General features: G+C 46.1%; 1 protein-coding gene across 1 annotated transcript in view; it reads left to right on the top strand.

The window, feature by feature from the left end:
* Positions 1 to 213: 213 nt before the first annotated feature.
* LOC120052122 (low-density lipoprotein receptor-related protein 8-like) overlaps positions 214 to 17,027 on the top strand; it is a 248,781-nt gene continuing 231,967 nt past the window's right edge. Inside the window, exons 1-2 of the mRNA XM_038998968.1 lie at positions 214 to 280; positions 1,370 to 1,495. Coding sequence (XP_038854896.1) covers positions 214 to 280; positions 1,370 to 1,495 — 193 coding nt within the window. The remainder of the gene's footprint in view (positions 281 to 1,369; positions 1,496 to 17,027) is intronic.

The following is a 17,027-nucleotide window of genomic DNA, read 5'->3' as shown; positions in this document are numbered from 1 at the left end:
TTATTCAGTTTTACTACATTACCGCAGGCTCAATCCCGCCCATAAACGTCATTGATTCAAATAGCTTCTGAGGCAGTCAGGCAGGCAGCGGTGTCTCGAGCCGAGCCTCAAGCGAGCGCAGTGTGGCATTGCATAGCGAGTGGAGGCGCCTGCTTGCTTCTTTAAGTATATTCGTATGAACAACACAACTACGGCTCACCTCTTCTTTTAAAGATGTGGACAGAAGTCGGGAAGCTAATGCTCTTACATTTGTTACTAATGGAGCTCCACTCCACCCAAGGTAAGACATTTTCTCATTGATCATCGGAGAAGGGAATTTTCATTACAACGAATGGTGAATGGGTAAGCGACGTTGCAGAACGGAACTAGCCAGAGTATCCAGTAAGCATCGTAGAGGCAGAATAGCGTTGATGCACTCCTTATTTTCAAATAGTCACCACAACAGGAAATTCATGTTTACCTGCACTAAATACTATTTTAAAGCAGGTTATATGTGCTCTGTTGTTGGTACTTAATATACAACGTCACGAAAACAGTCTTTACTGTTCTTTACCCAGCCTAGTAAATGACAATGCGCGGGAGGTAGACAACATGTGCATGAATGACATATGGAAGGTAGCCTAAACCTCCGCTTGAACACAACGTGTAGCCTAGGCTACGTGGAAGGCAGGCTACGTGGAAGGGGTAGTATTTCCATTATTTCCTCATTGATCCAATACATGGGCATGCTCGCTGTTATTTTTTTATTCAATCAGCAGCATATTTTGAGTTGGCTTGTAAGCCTGTTATAGCCTACATTACATTTCTTACTGTGTTGTCAACAGTCACAAAAATAGGTTAGGCTACAATCAAATATAGAAACCAATTAGGATACATGAAAGTCCAACAGTTCTAGTTTTGCATTCCAATTTGAAACGATTAGACGTAAATAATTCCCATATAGACCTCGTGCCAGTTAAATGACACTTGCTTTTTTTCTTCTGTTCTCAATGGATGTTGTGCTTATCATAGAGAGTAATCAACGCTGTTTGTCCCCCAGACCGTGTTGTAGGCTAATAACAATGTATTACGGCATCAATTAAAACATCACTTAGTAACAGTGGATCCAACCTTTGTTGCAACAACGTTGTCTCAAGGAACCTCTGTAAAACCTGCTTGTATCAGTGGATCAATGAAACATCGAGCAATTTCATAACAACGTTTCCTACCAAAGATAGAACAGTTGTGCGCGTTGCGCGTGGGCGTTTTGGGATGAATTGGTGACATGTCCCTGGCGCACAACCTATATTTTGTAACCAAACCTAAACATATATACATTTATTTTATTTTAATTGTTTTATTTACGGGTTTATCTTGTTCTTATCTGCAGGAACTCATACTGATACGGTTTGCGAAACGGGTCAGTTTCAATGCAAGAACGGAAGGTGCATACCTACTCTCTGGAGATGTGACGAGGACGACGACTGCTCTGACAACAGCGATGAAGAAAACTGTCGTAAGTAGCCTAACACCTGCTTAACACATGTCCATGAGCAGATACTATACTGTAGCATATATGTGATCCCCATTGCATTGTGGAGGCCCCTGGGGGCATCAAAACGCATTGTACATAGGGTCACCAGAACAGGTGTTGGGAGTTTTTCCAATGTAATGTGGATATGAGTTCATATTGCCACCGCTGAGTGGCTGGGAACTTGACTATTATTTTCATAGCAAAATTATTGTATGAACACATTGACAAGAAGGGTCTAGAAACAGATAGCGTTGTAGATATCAATAATTGACTTAATTGGTACTTGAATTGATTTAGTCATTTCAGAATGAACACAATTTGAAGAGTCAGCCAGCAAATGATCAATTAAGAATTTGCCACGCAACTAATTGGATGAACAGTTAAGTTGAAGTTGCCAATTGATTTTTGTCTCCACATGTCATAGCCAATAGCACACCTGCTTGTTGTCCTATGCATAGCGTGACATTTGCACGCTTGTCTAACATTGACTGGCTACAGATTATAATTATTGGCGACAACACTCGTCGGGAAAGAGATACGTTTTTTGTAACGAGCAGTGCTCGTGTCACAACACTGCAACAGATCTATAAACATAGCCTTTTGTCCTGATGGAAGTGAGTTGATGTTGTTATTTGAAGGAAGGGCCCTCAATTACAAAAAGGCCTACTGTGCCACACACAGGTCAATGACAGAGATGCTGGTCCCCACAACCAGCGTCTCAAACATGACCCCACTCTCCCTCTCGTTCCCCAACTTTAAACTTGCCAGCCAGACTGGGAAGAGACTGTTCCCGCCGTCTGCTCTCCCTCTATCTAGTCATTCCTCTACATATAAGCTACTTAGCTTCTCTCTATATTTCAACCTGTCTCTCTCGCTCTCGCTCGCTCTCTCTCTCTCTTTCTATCTCTCACCCTCTTCTCCTCTCTACTCCTCGGGACTTGTATCCCCTAGCCAACGAGAGCTGGGTGGCATTTCATGGTGCTGCCTCCCAGGTCTCCTGTGCTATGCCTGGTGCTTTAAAATGCCAGGGTCTTCGAAGGCATGCATGGCAGACAACCTGGGAAGAGAGGAGCGGAGAGTGCCAGCGCCGTGCCAAGCCAAGGAGGCTGTGCCCACTTGTCTTACCCCCACAAAGGGCATCAGCTGACAGGTTAGAGATAAATCCAATGGCACGACTGGTTGCCAAAGCGATACCCTCTGGCGGTGCGCCAAGCTCTCCAGTAGATGCCAGTGCTGCTTGCAGTGGCTCCCCAAGCCCCACATCGCCAGCTAAAAACGCAACACAGGAGCCGGGGAAGACGGGAGAGTGGAGGAGAGAAGCAGAGGGGAGAATAAAGGAGGTGAGAACAGAGGAGAGGACATGGGTAGAGGAGAGGGGAGGGTTGGAGAGAAGGGCAAAGTAGTTCATACTGGTAAACAAAACATGATGTGCCAGAACAGCAGAGGCCCCTGACATTTTGTCTCGCCCCATAACAATCTGTGCTCTACAACCAGCGCACCACCTCTGGGCTCCCTGCCTCGCCAACCCCATCCCCTCTCACACCTTAAGCCTGGTCACAACACTGCCAAGAAGCTAACTTAGCCCAGTAACCTGACCCGGCAGCCCTGCACCTATCTCAGGCAGCACACCTCTCTCCCTCTCTCCTGTGCCACTGCCAATATGATCCGTCTCTGTCTCTGTCTCTGTCTCAGTCTCAGTGCCAGGCCCCTGTCCCTCTCCACAGGGATTACCCACAAGCCTTTTCCAGTATTAGAATAAATCCTGCTAGATTGGGTGTATTTTGTGCGTGTCTCTCCTCATCCCTCCCTCCTCTCCTGCATGTCTCTCTAACTCCCCTTGTCGTTCACACCAGCCTCAGAGGGGATTCCGCTCCTGTTGCCCCGAGAGACAGAGAGAGGAGGGAGGCCACACTCCTCCTTATCAGGTGTGTGTGTGTGTGTCTGTAGACACACAGACATCGAGAGACACATAAAACATAGAAAAATATTAATTTCCGGGGAATATCAACCCTGGGTATTTAGTTGAATATGAATTTTAAAACACTTTTCTAAACAAGGCCGCTCTGAATGATATTGGATGATGCCAGTTATGCAAGGGTTTTATTTATCCTCCTGGTGTGAAACAGATGCCCCCCCCCCCCCCCTCTCCTGTATGGACGTTATTATTGCAGTGTCAAAGCAGTGTTGTTTTGCTCAGCCCCCCCCCCCCCCCCCCCCCCCCCCTGCCTGTCTGGCCCAGTCTCAGCCCCTGCTCCGGTCTCAGTCTCACAGGAACACAATAGAACTGAGTGTGTCTGACACAGAGACGTACTCTATTGTAGCCAGGGAAGAGCTGTCCGCAGATTAGACATTAACGCACATTTCACGCCTCTCGCTGTGTGTGAAGCTCGACCCAGACAAACGAACACGCACACAGTAATGCCAGGAGAAATGCCAAACATCACATCGTACCCTGGACTCCAGAATGCACGGAAGCATCCTGAAGAGTTACCTTTCTGTAGGTTTTCGCTCCAACCCCAGTTGTAACTAGCCTGATTCAACTCGTCAGCCAGCTAATTATTAGAATCAGGATGCGTTAGATTAGGGTCGGAGCGAAAACAGGACGGTAGCTCTCCAGGAACAGGGTTGGAGAGCCCTGCTGTACGACAACAGCCCATTTTGGGGTCATACTTTAATGGCAACACATCAGGTCAGAGGGCAGGGTCTTAATCAATTCACCCTGACCCTGTAGGAATCCTGTGCTAACCACTCAGATAGATGAAACCTACCCAACCATTTTAAAAGGCTGGTACGCTTTGTATGCTTCAGAGCTCTTCAGTACAGAGAAGAGTAGAGGCATGCATGGAGGCTGCACGTCTCACTCCCACGTCAGCTCTAGGTCAGAGCTGTGTGTGTGTGTGTGTGTGTGTTGAAAAGACTGGTGTCGTATGAGTCAGCCCTGGCATTTAGCCCGCTCGCACACAAGTACACGCACACACGTGCTGACACGAGTGCACGCGCACGCACGCACGCACGCACACACCCACCTCCCAAAGTGGGTGTCTATCTGTCTACGAGAAAACAATATGGGTTTTATGTGGGTGGAGGGAGAGGGGGTGTACAGGAATGCTACTCGCAGCATGTGCGACGGAGTAGACTCCAGATTGTGCTGGGACACACACTGCGGCAGGAATAGCTGGAGACACCTGATTGTGACAGAGGAGCTGGATACCTCACAGTCCCACGCAGAGACGGGTAGAACTGGAGCCATGTCCAGCTACAGTACCGCTGCACCGGAATGTCAAGCTGAGCTACCTTGTTTCCTGCATGTCTACCTGTTTGTTTGTGTGTGTGTGTGTGTGTGTGTGTGTGCGTGTGCGTGTGTGTGTGTGTGCAGTCACAGCATCAACCCGCCCCCCGTTGCACTACTATCCCTGGTCCTGTCATTATTGAGGAGAGGATGCTTTCCTCTCGGTATCCCAAACCACATTTTAGCAGAACTGACCCCCCGAGTGTCATGATGTTGGCTGGATAGGGTACAGTTGTGACAAGGCGTAAACAGGCCACAGAGATGCGAAAGTCAGAAAGAATAGCTGTCTTCAATAGTATCATGTTCTACTACAGTGCCAATACCTTCCTCTTGTGAATGGGTTTGGGTGTTGCGGTAGTGTTAGTGAATTATAGTAGAGTTCAGTTGTAGCCTTAGGGTAGGGTTCTTCACGGGTTTCACCCGATTACCCGGGACCCGACCGGGCTGGGTCTGAAATTCTGACGTTGTCCCTCGGATCTGATTTGATTGTCACGGGTCTCGAGTATTACTAATTATAACTGATTTGCCGGTAAGGACCCGTACAGATCCGAATGCGACTGCTGCAGTGTAGAGAGCGAGAAAATGGTCTCTCGTGCCGCTGCGCAGGACTTTCACGACAGCGGCGCGTGTCGGTTGTTGTTGTCGACCCAATCACAAGACATCAAAGCGGCAATAGCCTCTGGCTCTGTGTGTGCCTTCGCAAGCACGTTAGGAAATCAAGGAAGAATTAAAAGTTAAATGAGAAGGATAGGCTACAACGACCAATAGCCAACAGGTAGGCTGCTACTTTATACTCTGACTGGGGCTGTTGCTGTAATTGCACAGCTAGGATGGGGGAAAGCGCTGCCTATGTAGCCTAAATTAGCCTACCCAGCGAGCTTCACTTCTCGGGTTTGATGCAGTCAAAACAGGTGCTATGTAATCAGATTGGATGATACTTAACCTCGCTTTGGCAGCTACAAGTTAGTAGCTAGTGCGTGTCGGCTTGGTTGCTGCTGTCTCTCTCTCCCTCCTTCCCGTTGCCTGCTATTCACACGCACGCACACACACACACACACACACGCACGCACGCACGCACGCACACACACACGCACACACACACACACACACACACGCGCTGTACGGCCCCTCCCCCACCGACTCGAGCTCCTTGGTTCTTGTATGCCTCAGCTAGCTTCTGCAATAATAGCTTCAGTTTATAAAGTAGCAGAAAAATTGCCTTTCCCCCATTCAGACCAGGTCTGGACCCGACCGGGTCTATATGGGGCCGGGTCTGGTTGTCCCCTCTCTCTCTCTCTCTCTATCTCTCTCGCTCACTGCTGCTGTTGAGTGTGGGACTGTTAGAATAATGGCCTTGTATTGACACAGTGTGTATTGTAATTCGGACGGAATTTAAGAGAGGCTATGGGTTCGTTCTACAGACCCTGTGTGTTTGTGTTTGTGTGTGTGTGTGTGTGTGTGTAGTTCACACTGTCCATTTGCATAGTTATAATCCAATTAGTGTGCGTCTCAGCGGGTGAGAGCTTGAGAGGCGAGTGTGTGTCTCGCTCGGTGTGTGAGAGAGAGAGAGAGAGGGAGCGAGCGAGTGGGCCGTCTGTGTGTCTGCCTGAGGATAGAGAAGATCATTACTCTCTCTGTGCTTTTCACCATCTCAAATATTATGGAAAAAGGAAAACCGATTCAGGGAGCTGTGAAGCCTCTAGCTCTCTCTATATCTCTGTCGCATTCTCCATGAGGACACATTCATCATCGACAGGATGCTTTCTCTCTCTCTCTCTCTCTCTCTCTCTCTCTCTCTCTCTCTCTCTCTCTCTCTCTCTCTCTCTCTCTCTCCCTTCTTCGCTCTCTCTACTCCCTCCCTCCTTATCTACACTCACTCCTTTCACTGATTTCACCCCTCTATCCTCTCTCCCCATCCCCACTCCTCCCTCCCTCTCTCCCTCCTCTCCACTCTCTACCCTCTCTCCACTGTACCGCTCCCCCCTCTAATCCTCCTTTCTACTCCCTCAATCCCTCCTCCCTCACCCTTTCCTCTATCCTCTCCTCCTTCCCTACCCCCCTCCCTCTGTCCCGTCACCCCAATCGGCCCCTATGGATTGCACGTGAGTGCTTGGGTCTCTAGCCTGCCATTGATTTGCCAGTGGGCTGCTCTGTGGCTGTGGAGGTTGTGGTGATTTATAGGGCTGTGGGTCCGTGCTGGGGGGAGAATATTTCACAGGCCTTTATGGGCTGTCTGCGTACTAATGAGAATGGTCCCTGCCACAGGAGGGAAACCTGGGTCATACTGGCAGTGGCACAGCAAAGCGGTATATATGGAGGGAGAGAGGGGAAGGGGAGAGAGATGGCTGGAGAAAGAGAGGGAGGTAGAGAGAGGAGACACAGAGGTGAGACAAAGAGAGTGAGGATAGAGAGATACACGCACACACACACACACACACACACACACACACACACACACACACACACACACACACACACACACACACACACACAGACAGATAGATAGAGGAGCAGATGTGAATAACACAGGCAGAGCCTGGAGCATGGTAGACTGGTGTCACAGGCAGTCAAGGTGTTAATATAAAGGTTTGTCTTTTGGGCCTGCCAATCAGGCTGCTCTTTCCACCAGTAGACACATGGTTGACCTGGCCAACCGGCCACAGGCTACTGACATGGAGAGTAGAGGAGAGGCAGTCTCATCTAGTGTAGAGTTTCCCAAACTCTATCCTGGGCCCCCCCCCCTCGGGTGCACGTTTTGGTTTTTGCCCTAGCACTACACAGCTGATTCAAATCATCAACACTTGATGATGAGTTGGTTCTCTGAATCAGCAGTGCTAGGGCAAAAACCCAAATGTGCACCAACGCGACCCAGTTCAGGAAACCCCGACTAGAGTGTTTACCTGCAAGGGTCAATGTGAACCACCTTTCATCAACTTGCGTCAGCGTTTTCTTAACCTTCCCTTTCTCTCTCTCTCTCTCTCGCTCTCTCCCTAAAGCCCAATGAGAGAAGGGTGTAAACAGGGGAATTTGTGGTATCTTGTTTTTGTTGTTTCTTTTCTTTCCTCTGATTACCTTGTTTACCGTCAAGCCGGATTTCCCTCTCTGCCGTGGCCCGATATTGCACCTCACCGCAACTCCGCTCTGCCTGCGCAGACTGACATATTGTTCAAAGTCAAACTCCCGGCACAGAAATCCTGTTTCCTCTTCCTCTCTCCGTCTTGTTTTCTCTCTGTTGTTTTGTTTCCATTTGATCTCCCCCAGCGCCTGACAGGGTATCATCACCTAATCCCCCGACACAGATTAGGCAATATCTTAATGTGACTCAGGTTTATTTACATCCCCCTGTTCTAATCCTGTTTTTCATGACCAGTTCTCACTCTGTAGTCAGAGAGCGAGGGGAGCGCTGCGATGCGAACCGACATACGCTCCCCTAAGAACGTTCACGAATTAAACGTAGGTACCTCTAAAAGGTATTAGATCCATCTGCTAGACGTAATACCTAGCTTTCTGTTCAGTGACAGAGCCACCGAGCACAGGGGCCCTGTTTCTGCTGCATGTCGTTGTCGACCTCACACGGTTCGTTCTTAAAAGTTTGTGTTGAAGTCAGAGGTAGGTTATTTTGCTGGCCTTGTTTCCCCCCCCTCTCCCTATGTGTTCTGAGTTAGTTTCAGGGCCGTAGGGCCATGACTAGCCATTCAATCTCCCTAGCCTAGACTCTGAAGAAGATGTCTGCTTTGATGCTTCACATTCTCCCTTGCGCGGATGTCTTACTATGGCTTCGGAGTGGGAAATCAGATTTAGCTAAAAGTAGGATTTGGGAGTTGAGGTGAGGTCGCTGGAACTGTGCTGTCATTGTTGCCACGAGGGTGTGTGTGTGTGTGTGCACGCGCATGTGTGTGTGTGAGTGTCATTTTGGGAGAGAGGGGTGAAACGTGATTTTCCAGGCCGGTCCTTGCCAAGGGACAGTAAAGGCTTTGATGGTTTGGTATCTCTGCACTAAGATCTCTGCTCAGAGCCAACACTAGCGTCACACAGCCACAGCCTCTCATAATGAACCACACACACACACACACACACACACACACACACACACACACACACACACACACACACACACACACACACACACACACACACACACACACACACACACACACACACACACACACACACACGAGCGCGTGCATCCTGTCCTCTGAAGATTCTGTACCCTTTTAGAGTGGATGAAATCCTATTGAGTCTCTCTCTCTTTCTTTCTTCTTCCTCCCTTCCTCCCTGCCTACCTCATCTCTCCTACCTCTAGCTAACGCCGTAGTGGATAAGGCTGTTTGCGTTGATGACAATTACACCGTTCGTACATATCTCCTCTATACACCCGTAGCAGGGTTCTCACTAAGCTCCCAGAGCGACTCTTTACCTTGAGGGGATTTTGCTTGTCATGCGTTGCAGCGAGAGCGACGACGAGGCGGCCTAGATGCCCGCCCCGGTTCTCTTTGATGGTTCGCGGTGCTCGCGGCCCGGCATTCGAGACATTGCGTAGCGTCATCGGCAGCCCTGTCGACTGTGCTGATCCGAGCTGAGCCGATATCTTAACACGCTGTAACAAGCTCCTGGGGCTCTTTATCATAGAGGGGGGGGGGGGGGGGGGGGGGGGGCTGGATAACGGAGAAAAGGGGTTGAGGGGAAGAGTGATAGAGGGGTGTAGATGGAGAGATGAAGAGCCACAGAAGTTATTCAAGCCTTGGGAGAAAATCAGGCAGGCCCAAGAAGATGTGGATTTCTCGTAGGTAAATATCTATAGGAGAGGAGGACTGTGTATACAGCCCTCCTTTCCCCTCACTCCGCCACCCTCAGCCCCACTGATCTCTCCTCAAGCTCTCTCTCTCTCTCTCTCCTTTTCATCCGCTGCTTCATGGGGTCTGTTTTCAATGTGTTTACCCCATCCGAGTCTCTCCCCCCTTGCCCTCTCTCTATTCAGACCCCCTGCCCATGTGTCAATGGGAGCTGACACTCAATGTACTCCGCTCTACACCACTATTACTGAGAGGCCCATGTTCCTCCGCCTTACACACACTTACTGAGATTCACAGATAATGGTGTGTGTGTGTGTAGTGCATGCTTATCCGTGTCTGATGGCCGCTCTGTTTAGGCCCTGTTGTTGTCGTCGATAATGTTTGTTTTCTTTCGAGCGCTGTCCCCGAACTGCATTAAGGTTTTATAAGCTGTTTGACGATGCGCTTTAACATCCCACTCACCCTTAAGAAGTACCTCTCTGGGGCCAGCTGTGCCGGCCGTGCTAGACTGAGACCTTTACATATCATTACGCTGGCTTTAATGCAGCAGAACATCAGAAAGCCTGCTCTCTCTCTCCCTCTCTCCGTGTCCCTTTCCAGTTATCAAGTCTGTCGGTGAGTACAACGACCTGCCCGTCTGGCAAATTCATACATTCATTGCATAATGGTCACCGTGGTCTATTTTACATGATATCTGTGTTGAATGTTTGATGTTGCACCTGGCCAGTTAGTTTCTCGTGCAGATTGCCGTGTGGGTTGTTGAAACTTCGGTAGCGTGTCATATTGGAGGAGCAGTTCTATTCGGTTCTGTTCGTCACAGACATCAGCGCGCAGCAGGTCAGCGTTTACCGTGCTCATCCCACTTCCTTCTCTTTCCCCTCCTCCTCCTGTGACACTGCTGCGGACTGTTCGGCGTAGTTGCTCCCGTCTGTCCAGGGTCCTGTCTGAGCGCAGGTGCTGCTCTCTGCTGCTTTGATGCCCATGATTGCATGTCAGCTGTAAGGTGCCTGCCTACCCACTGCACACAGGTGCACTTGCGCCCCCCCCCCCCATTTCATCCCAAGACCCCAGGGATGGGTAGTCGGTGGGGGAGGGGGTGTGGGTAACTGACCTCATTGGACACATTGGTCACTGTCTGATCTCGACACACTCAGACAGACGTTCATGCGTGGCACACACACATGCACCCATTTATACATGCACATATGTCCGTGCCTATGCACACACAGTACAGTACAGATGCACACAGTCACATGCACACACGTACACTATGCGTACAAGCCTACACAAGCATGCATGCACGCAGGTTGATACAGCAGCTGTTGTTGACCGTAAAGAAAAGGTCTGTTATTGGCTTTAAACCAAGATGGCCTGGTCTGGGATGGAACATCTGATGCGGTCATTAAAGATTTTGTGGTTTAAGTCTGTTCATTATCTAGGATTAGTCTGCGACAGGGCGGGTAGATAGAGAAGGAAGGAAGGAGAGAGAGAGAGAAGGAAGGAAGGAGAGAGAGAGAGAACGAGAGAGTCATTTTTGGAGCAGCTTTCGTTTTTTCCCCCCATAAGCCGCCTCTCTTTGCTCTTCCCTTTGGTTTTCATTCTCTTGACTGAGAGGGAGAGAGAGGCGTTGAGGGTGATATGCAGTACGGTACAATCAAACAGACATGCAATTCCCTACCCCTCTCTCTTGCCCACTTAGTGTTCAAAGTCACATTGTTATATTTTCACTGATTTGGCATTTAAGTAGTGTTTTCATGTATGTGGGTATTGAAACAGCTGTGGCTGACTGCTTCTGCTCTTCCAGGTGAGGGAACATGAGAACTGATGCGCATCAAGAAATAACTGCGATAAACGCACTGCAAAACCATTTAAATCGATACGTTCACTAGGGAAGAGGTGGTTTTAACTCCGTTCTAAAGTTGACTTTGCTTATGGAAAACCGTATCTAGCGAGTGAAGGGTTGCACGAATGCTCAGTTGTTGGGTCTCGAGCTCCGCTTAAATGGAAATGTTAAATGGAAGTTATGGAACTCCCTTGCGTGCTTCTGTTATGGGGTAAAGTTCACAATGAAACTGACATTAAATGTGGAGAACGATTCCCCCCCCATGCTCCAACAGTGCCTCATGTGGTGCCACTCCGAATAATACAATAACGGCATAGATATCATAGAAAACGTCTCAAAAGTGATATCCATAAATCTGTCCATTTCAGGCATGTCCAAAACATGTGTAATAAAGTAGCAGGAGCCTGCTTACATCGGTCAGAAGTGGGATCTATTTCTGGTCTGGATAATTTTGCCTTTGACCAATGCAGCTGATGAACTACTTTAAATTGAATTACAGCATGTCTTAGACATATAGATGAGGAATGTGTTCTCTGAAGCATACTCTGCCAAGATCCTGTTTCAGGCGGAGTATCAAGGGAGGGAAATGTACTTTTTAGAGATTTTTGAAATTTGCGTGTGACCCAAATTCCCAAATATTTCAATTTCTGCGAAGTCACTCTGGAGGGCACATGACTAAAATAAGTTTGCATGGCAGAAGGAGTAATAGGCATTAATTAACTTTTTTTGTGGATTAACCGTATACCCGGATATTTTACCAAATGTCTTTAGTAGAACCTGGATCTCTGGAATACCAGTTAAAGGGTCAGACATATATAATAGCATGTCATCCACATAGAGTGAAACTTTATGCTCTAAGCCCCCTCTTCAAATACCTTTGATAGTGGTGTTATTACGTTTTGGTTTGGCTAAAGGCTCAATTGTGATGGCAAACAGCTGAGAGGATAGAGGACAACCCTGTCTTGTCCCACGTTGAAGTTGGAAATAGGATGAAATATTATTTGTGCGCACTTCAGCCATAGGGGAAGAGTAAAGGACTTTGATCCAGGACATGAAATTGGGACCGAATCCAAATTGTTTGAGAGTATAATATAGATAATCCCACTCCACCCGATCAGTGATAACAATATCTCTGGATTGTCAGATGAAGAGGAGTTATAAAGTATATTATAAAGACATCTGATGTTGAAAAATGAATTGACGTTTTTTAATGAAACCAGTTTGATCTGTAGAGATAATGGAGGGAAGGACTGACTCAAAACGGCAAGCAATCATCTTAGAAAGTATCTTTACATCGCAATTCAGTAAAGAAATTGGCCTATATGAACCACACTCAAAAATATATGCTTTTCTCATTGTTAAGGGTAAAGAGTTTGAGGAGAATGATTCCTCAAATACTGAACGCAAGAGAGGAGAGAGTTGATCTGAGAATTCGCTCTGAAATCTGTCGGGTCCAGGGGATTTACCACACTGAATAGATTTTATTGCCAACACAATCTTTTCTACAGAGAACTGTTCTTCTGATTCAGCAGCTATCTCATGGTCAAATGTAGTAATATCTAAGTTCTCAAAGAAGGTGTCGAGTGAGGTAGTATTACCAGCGGTTTCCGAAGTGTATACTTGTGAGTAAAAGTTATGAAATCATGAATTTACCTCTAAATGATCAATACATTTGTTACCCAGCTCATCAGTTCTCAGGTATGGTTTGATTTTCTAGCATTTTCCCTGATTTCTCTCCATGTTCACAATTTTTGTATCAAGAGTTACTAATTAGATTTTCAGCTTGTCGAGTTGAAAGAAGATCAAACTCTGTCTGAAGTGTCAAACGATGTTTTAGTAAATCTGCAGATGAAGAGTGTGAATATGCCATATCAAAATCTTTTTTATTTATTTTTAAGTTCCCGTAGGCGTTGAACATTGCACTTCCTTAATTTTGCGCTGTACGAAATAATTTGGCCCCTTAGATAAGCCTTCATTGATTCCCAGACTGTTGCAGGAGATAATACAGGGGTTTGATTAAGCTCGGGAAATAGCTAAATTTCAGATGATATTAAAGCAACAAAGGTTTCTTCTGATAGCAGTAGTGCGTTAAGCCGCCAAGGTAGATCATTAGGCTGTGTGTTTGGTATAAGTGGTTTCTTAGCAAGAGGAGAATGAACCGAAATGACTATAGCTTGGTAATCACACTCCGCGATAAGTGGCAGAAATCTATTGTCTAGGAAAAAGTTGTTTGTAAGTTAGAAGGTCTTATGAACTGGTGAAAAAAAAGATTGTGGAAATTCCACACATTAGATATGTCATATTTTTTAAAGAAATAGCTGAATTGCGGATACTGTCTTTGATGAAGATGATACCTTAGGAGAGCTACGATCCAGATTGGGCGACAGTACACAATTCACATCACCACCTATTCATAGGTGGTGTGTGTCCACATTTGGTAATCGAGGAAAGAAATTTGTGATGAATGAACAATCCCAATTTGGTGCATAGATGTTAGCCAAGATAACAGGTGTATTATACAGTCTTCCTACTACAATAATGAAACGGCCTGCTGAGTCTACCTCCACACTTGACATTGCGAATGGAATGTTTTTACTAATTACAATGGTCGCTCCTCTAGTTTTAGAATGAAAATTGGAATGACATGATTGACCAATCCACCCTCCTTTTAAACGAGAGTGGTCCAAATTGCGCAGATGTGTATCCAGAAGAAAGGCGATTACCACTTTAAGGGGATTTAAATGAGAAAGGAACCCTTTTACGTTTCACTGGGTGATTTAAAGATGTAACATTCCGGCTAGCAAAAGTGATCGAGCAACCAGCTGTCCCTCTCATGATATTAGGCCTAGCCATGTAAAGTCAGGTGGGAAAAGGATAGATGCCAGATTACAATAACAACCGGTCCATTACAGTTGAAAGAAGAATAAAAAAAACATAAACAAACAATTCTCTGAAGTCTGGTGTGAAAAAGAAAACCCACTCTGGTTAGCTAATGGAAAAAGGTAACCGCTAATCCCCACGCAAAGATATCCACACAATATGTGCTTGTAGTGGGGAACACTAAACCTATCGCTGTCACGTTCTGACCTTTATTTCCTTTGTTTTTGTCTTTATTTAGTATGGTCAGGGCGTGAGTTGGGGTGGGCAGTCTATGTTTGTTTATCTATGTTTTTCTATTTCTGTGTTTGGCCTGATATGGTTCTCAATCAGAGGCAGGTGTTAGTCATTGTCTCTGATTGGGAACCATATTTAGGTAGCCTGTTTTGTGTTGGGTTTTGTGGGTGATTGTTCCTGTTCGTGTGTTCCTGTTTTCGCTGTGTTCACTAGTTCGGGACTGTAGCTACGTTGGTTTTCGTCTGTTTATTGTTTTGTTCATAATTGAAAAGTATTCAAATAAATATGGATACGTACCACGCTGCGCATTGGTCCTCCTCTCCTTCCACCGACGAAAGACGTGACAATCGCTTAGAGAGCCCTGCTGAAATAGTGAAGAATTATAAAACAAGTTGCGCATAATAAATAAATAGGAAATACTAATTTGCAAAACTAGGTTGTTTTAAATGAAAGTATAAAACATTTTAGCAATACCACTAAGTTAGCAGCAACGTCTTTAATGAAATGACGTAACTATTTTATTTATTTTATTTCACCTTTATTTAACCAGGTAGGCTAGTTGAGAACAAGTTCTCATTTACAACTGCGACCTGGCCAAGATAAAGCATAGCAATTCGACACATACAACAACACAGAGTTACACATGGAATAAACAAAACATACAGTCAATAATACAGTAGAAAAAAGAAAAATCTATATACAGTGAGTGCAAATGAGGTAAGATAAGGGAGGTAAGGCAATAAATAGGCCATGGTGGCGAAGTAATTACAGTATAGCAATTAGACACTGGAATGGTAGATGTGCAGAAGATGAATGTGCAAGTAGAGATACTGGGGTGCAAAGGAGCAAGATAAATAAATACAGTATGGGGATGAGGTTGGGCTGTTTACAGATGGGCTATGTACAGGTGCAGTGATCTGTGAGCTGCTCTGACAGCTGGTGCTTAAAGCTAGTGAGGGAGATATAAGACTCCAGCTTCATTGATTTTTGCACCTAATAATAGAACTGTGCTTTATCTACCCTGGAAACGGGTACCATCGACAAATAAAAATGAGCAGCTTCATGGTAATAAAACAAAACGTTAAAACAAAAGGAGAATTGACTCACCAGAACTAAGGCACTAATGTTACCTAATAATAACAATATCAACTGATACCACTAGCAACGTTATAAAGTATCTACAAAAGAGAGACTGAGTCTGCAGTGTTAGACACATTCGTCCATTATCCTAATCGCCAAATAGGTAAACATTCAGCCATTTGCTTCATCCGACCTCGGTAGAATGTTCACCTTTACATGGCCATCACCTTGTGGGGGTCTTGGAACTCTTTCTCGGTGCCGTTGTATGTTATACGGAGCCAGGCAAGAAAAGCCAGACCATACCGAACGTCGGTCCGTTCATGGAGCAGACTTTTGACTGGGGGCATAGTTTGTGGAAATAGAGATGGGTGCTCCGCTGCATCGAAGTGGGACAAATTCTCTGGCATGCCAAAGAACATCAATACAATCCTGATAGTAGTGTAGTTTAGCCACAATAACACAAGGTTTTCCGCCAGGCTTTCTTACTTGACAGCTGATATTGAATCTTTGCATATAACCTTGTAAATGTATGTATTGTTCCTTAAGGCTAGCCACATCAGTTTTGAGCTTCTTAACTGTGGTTTGTAGTGTAGTCGTAGTCTGAGCATGTTGCCAAGCCTTGTTCCATGTCGGAGACAGTTTTCTTAACTGTATCCAGTTCAGTACGAACCATTGCTGTATGCTTTGTGAGTTCATTCTTGACTGCTTGTAAGTCCTCACTGGGCGCCTCCTTGATTTCCGACTTGAGTATAGATGAAATGTCTGCTCTGAGAGCAGCAAGAATCTTGGCCTTCAAATCCTCTGTGTTAATTTTTTCGCCGAGCCGAGGGGAGGAGCCGCTGCTCCCACTTGTTTAAAACAAAAATAAAAGTTGAACAAAGTAAAGCATGTCATTTAAAGGCTGTGTTTCCTAGTTCTTTTTGGGTCAAAGCACATAGAAAGTATTAAATAAATGACTTTGTTGTCCTTAAGCCATTTTGCCACAACTTTGGAAGTATGCTTGGGGTCATTGTTCATTTGGAAGAGCCATTTGCGACCAAGCTTTAACTTCCTGACTGATGTCTTGAGATGTTGCTTCAATATATCCACATAATTTTCTTTCCTCAAGATGCCATCTATTTTGTGAAGTGCACCAGTCTGTCCTGCAGCAAAGCACCCCCACAACATGATGCTGCCACCCCCGTGCTTCACGGTTGGGGATGGTGTTCTTCGGCTTGCAAACCTCCCCCTTTTTCCTCCAAACATAACGATGGTCATTATGGCCAAACAATTCCATTTTTGTTTCATCAGACCAGAGGACATTTCTCCAAAAAAGACTCTGTCCCCATGTGCAGTTGTAAACCATAGTCTGGCTTTTTTTATGGCGGTTTTAGAGCAGTGGCTTCTTTCTTGCTG

The sequence above is a fragment of the Salvelinus namaycush genome, chromosome 8 (genome assembly GCF_016432855.1).
Source record: "Salvelinus namaycush isolate Seneca chromosome 8, SaNama_1.0, whole genome shotgun sequence".
Classification (NCBI taxonomy): Eukaryota; Metazoa; Chordata; class Actinopteri; order Salmoniformes; family Salmonidae; genus Salvelinus; species Salvelinus namaycush.
The sequence above is the reverse complement of the archived record's forward strand: the minus strand, read 5'-3'. Positions and strand labels throughout refer to the sequence as shown.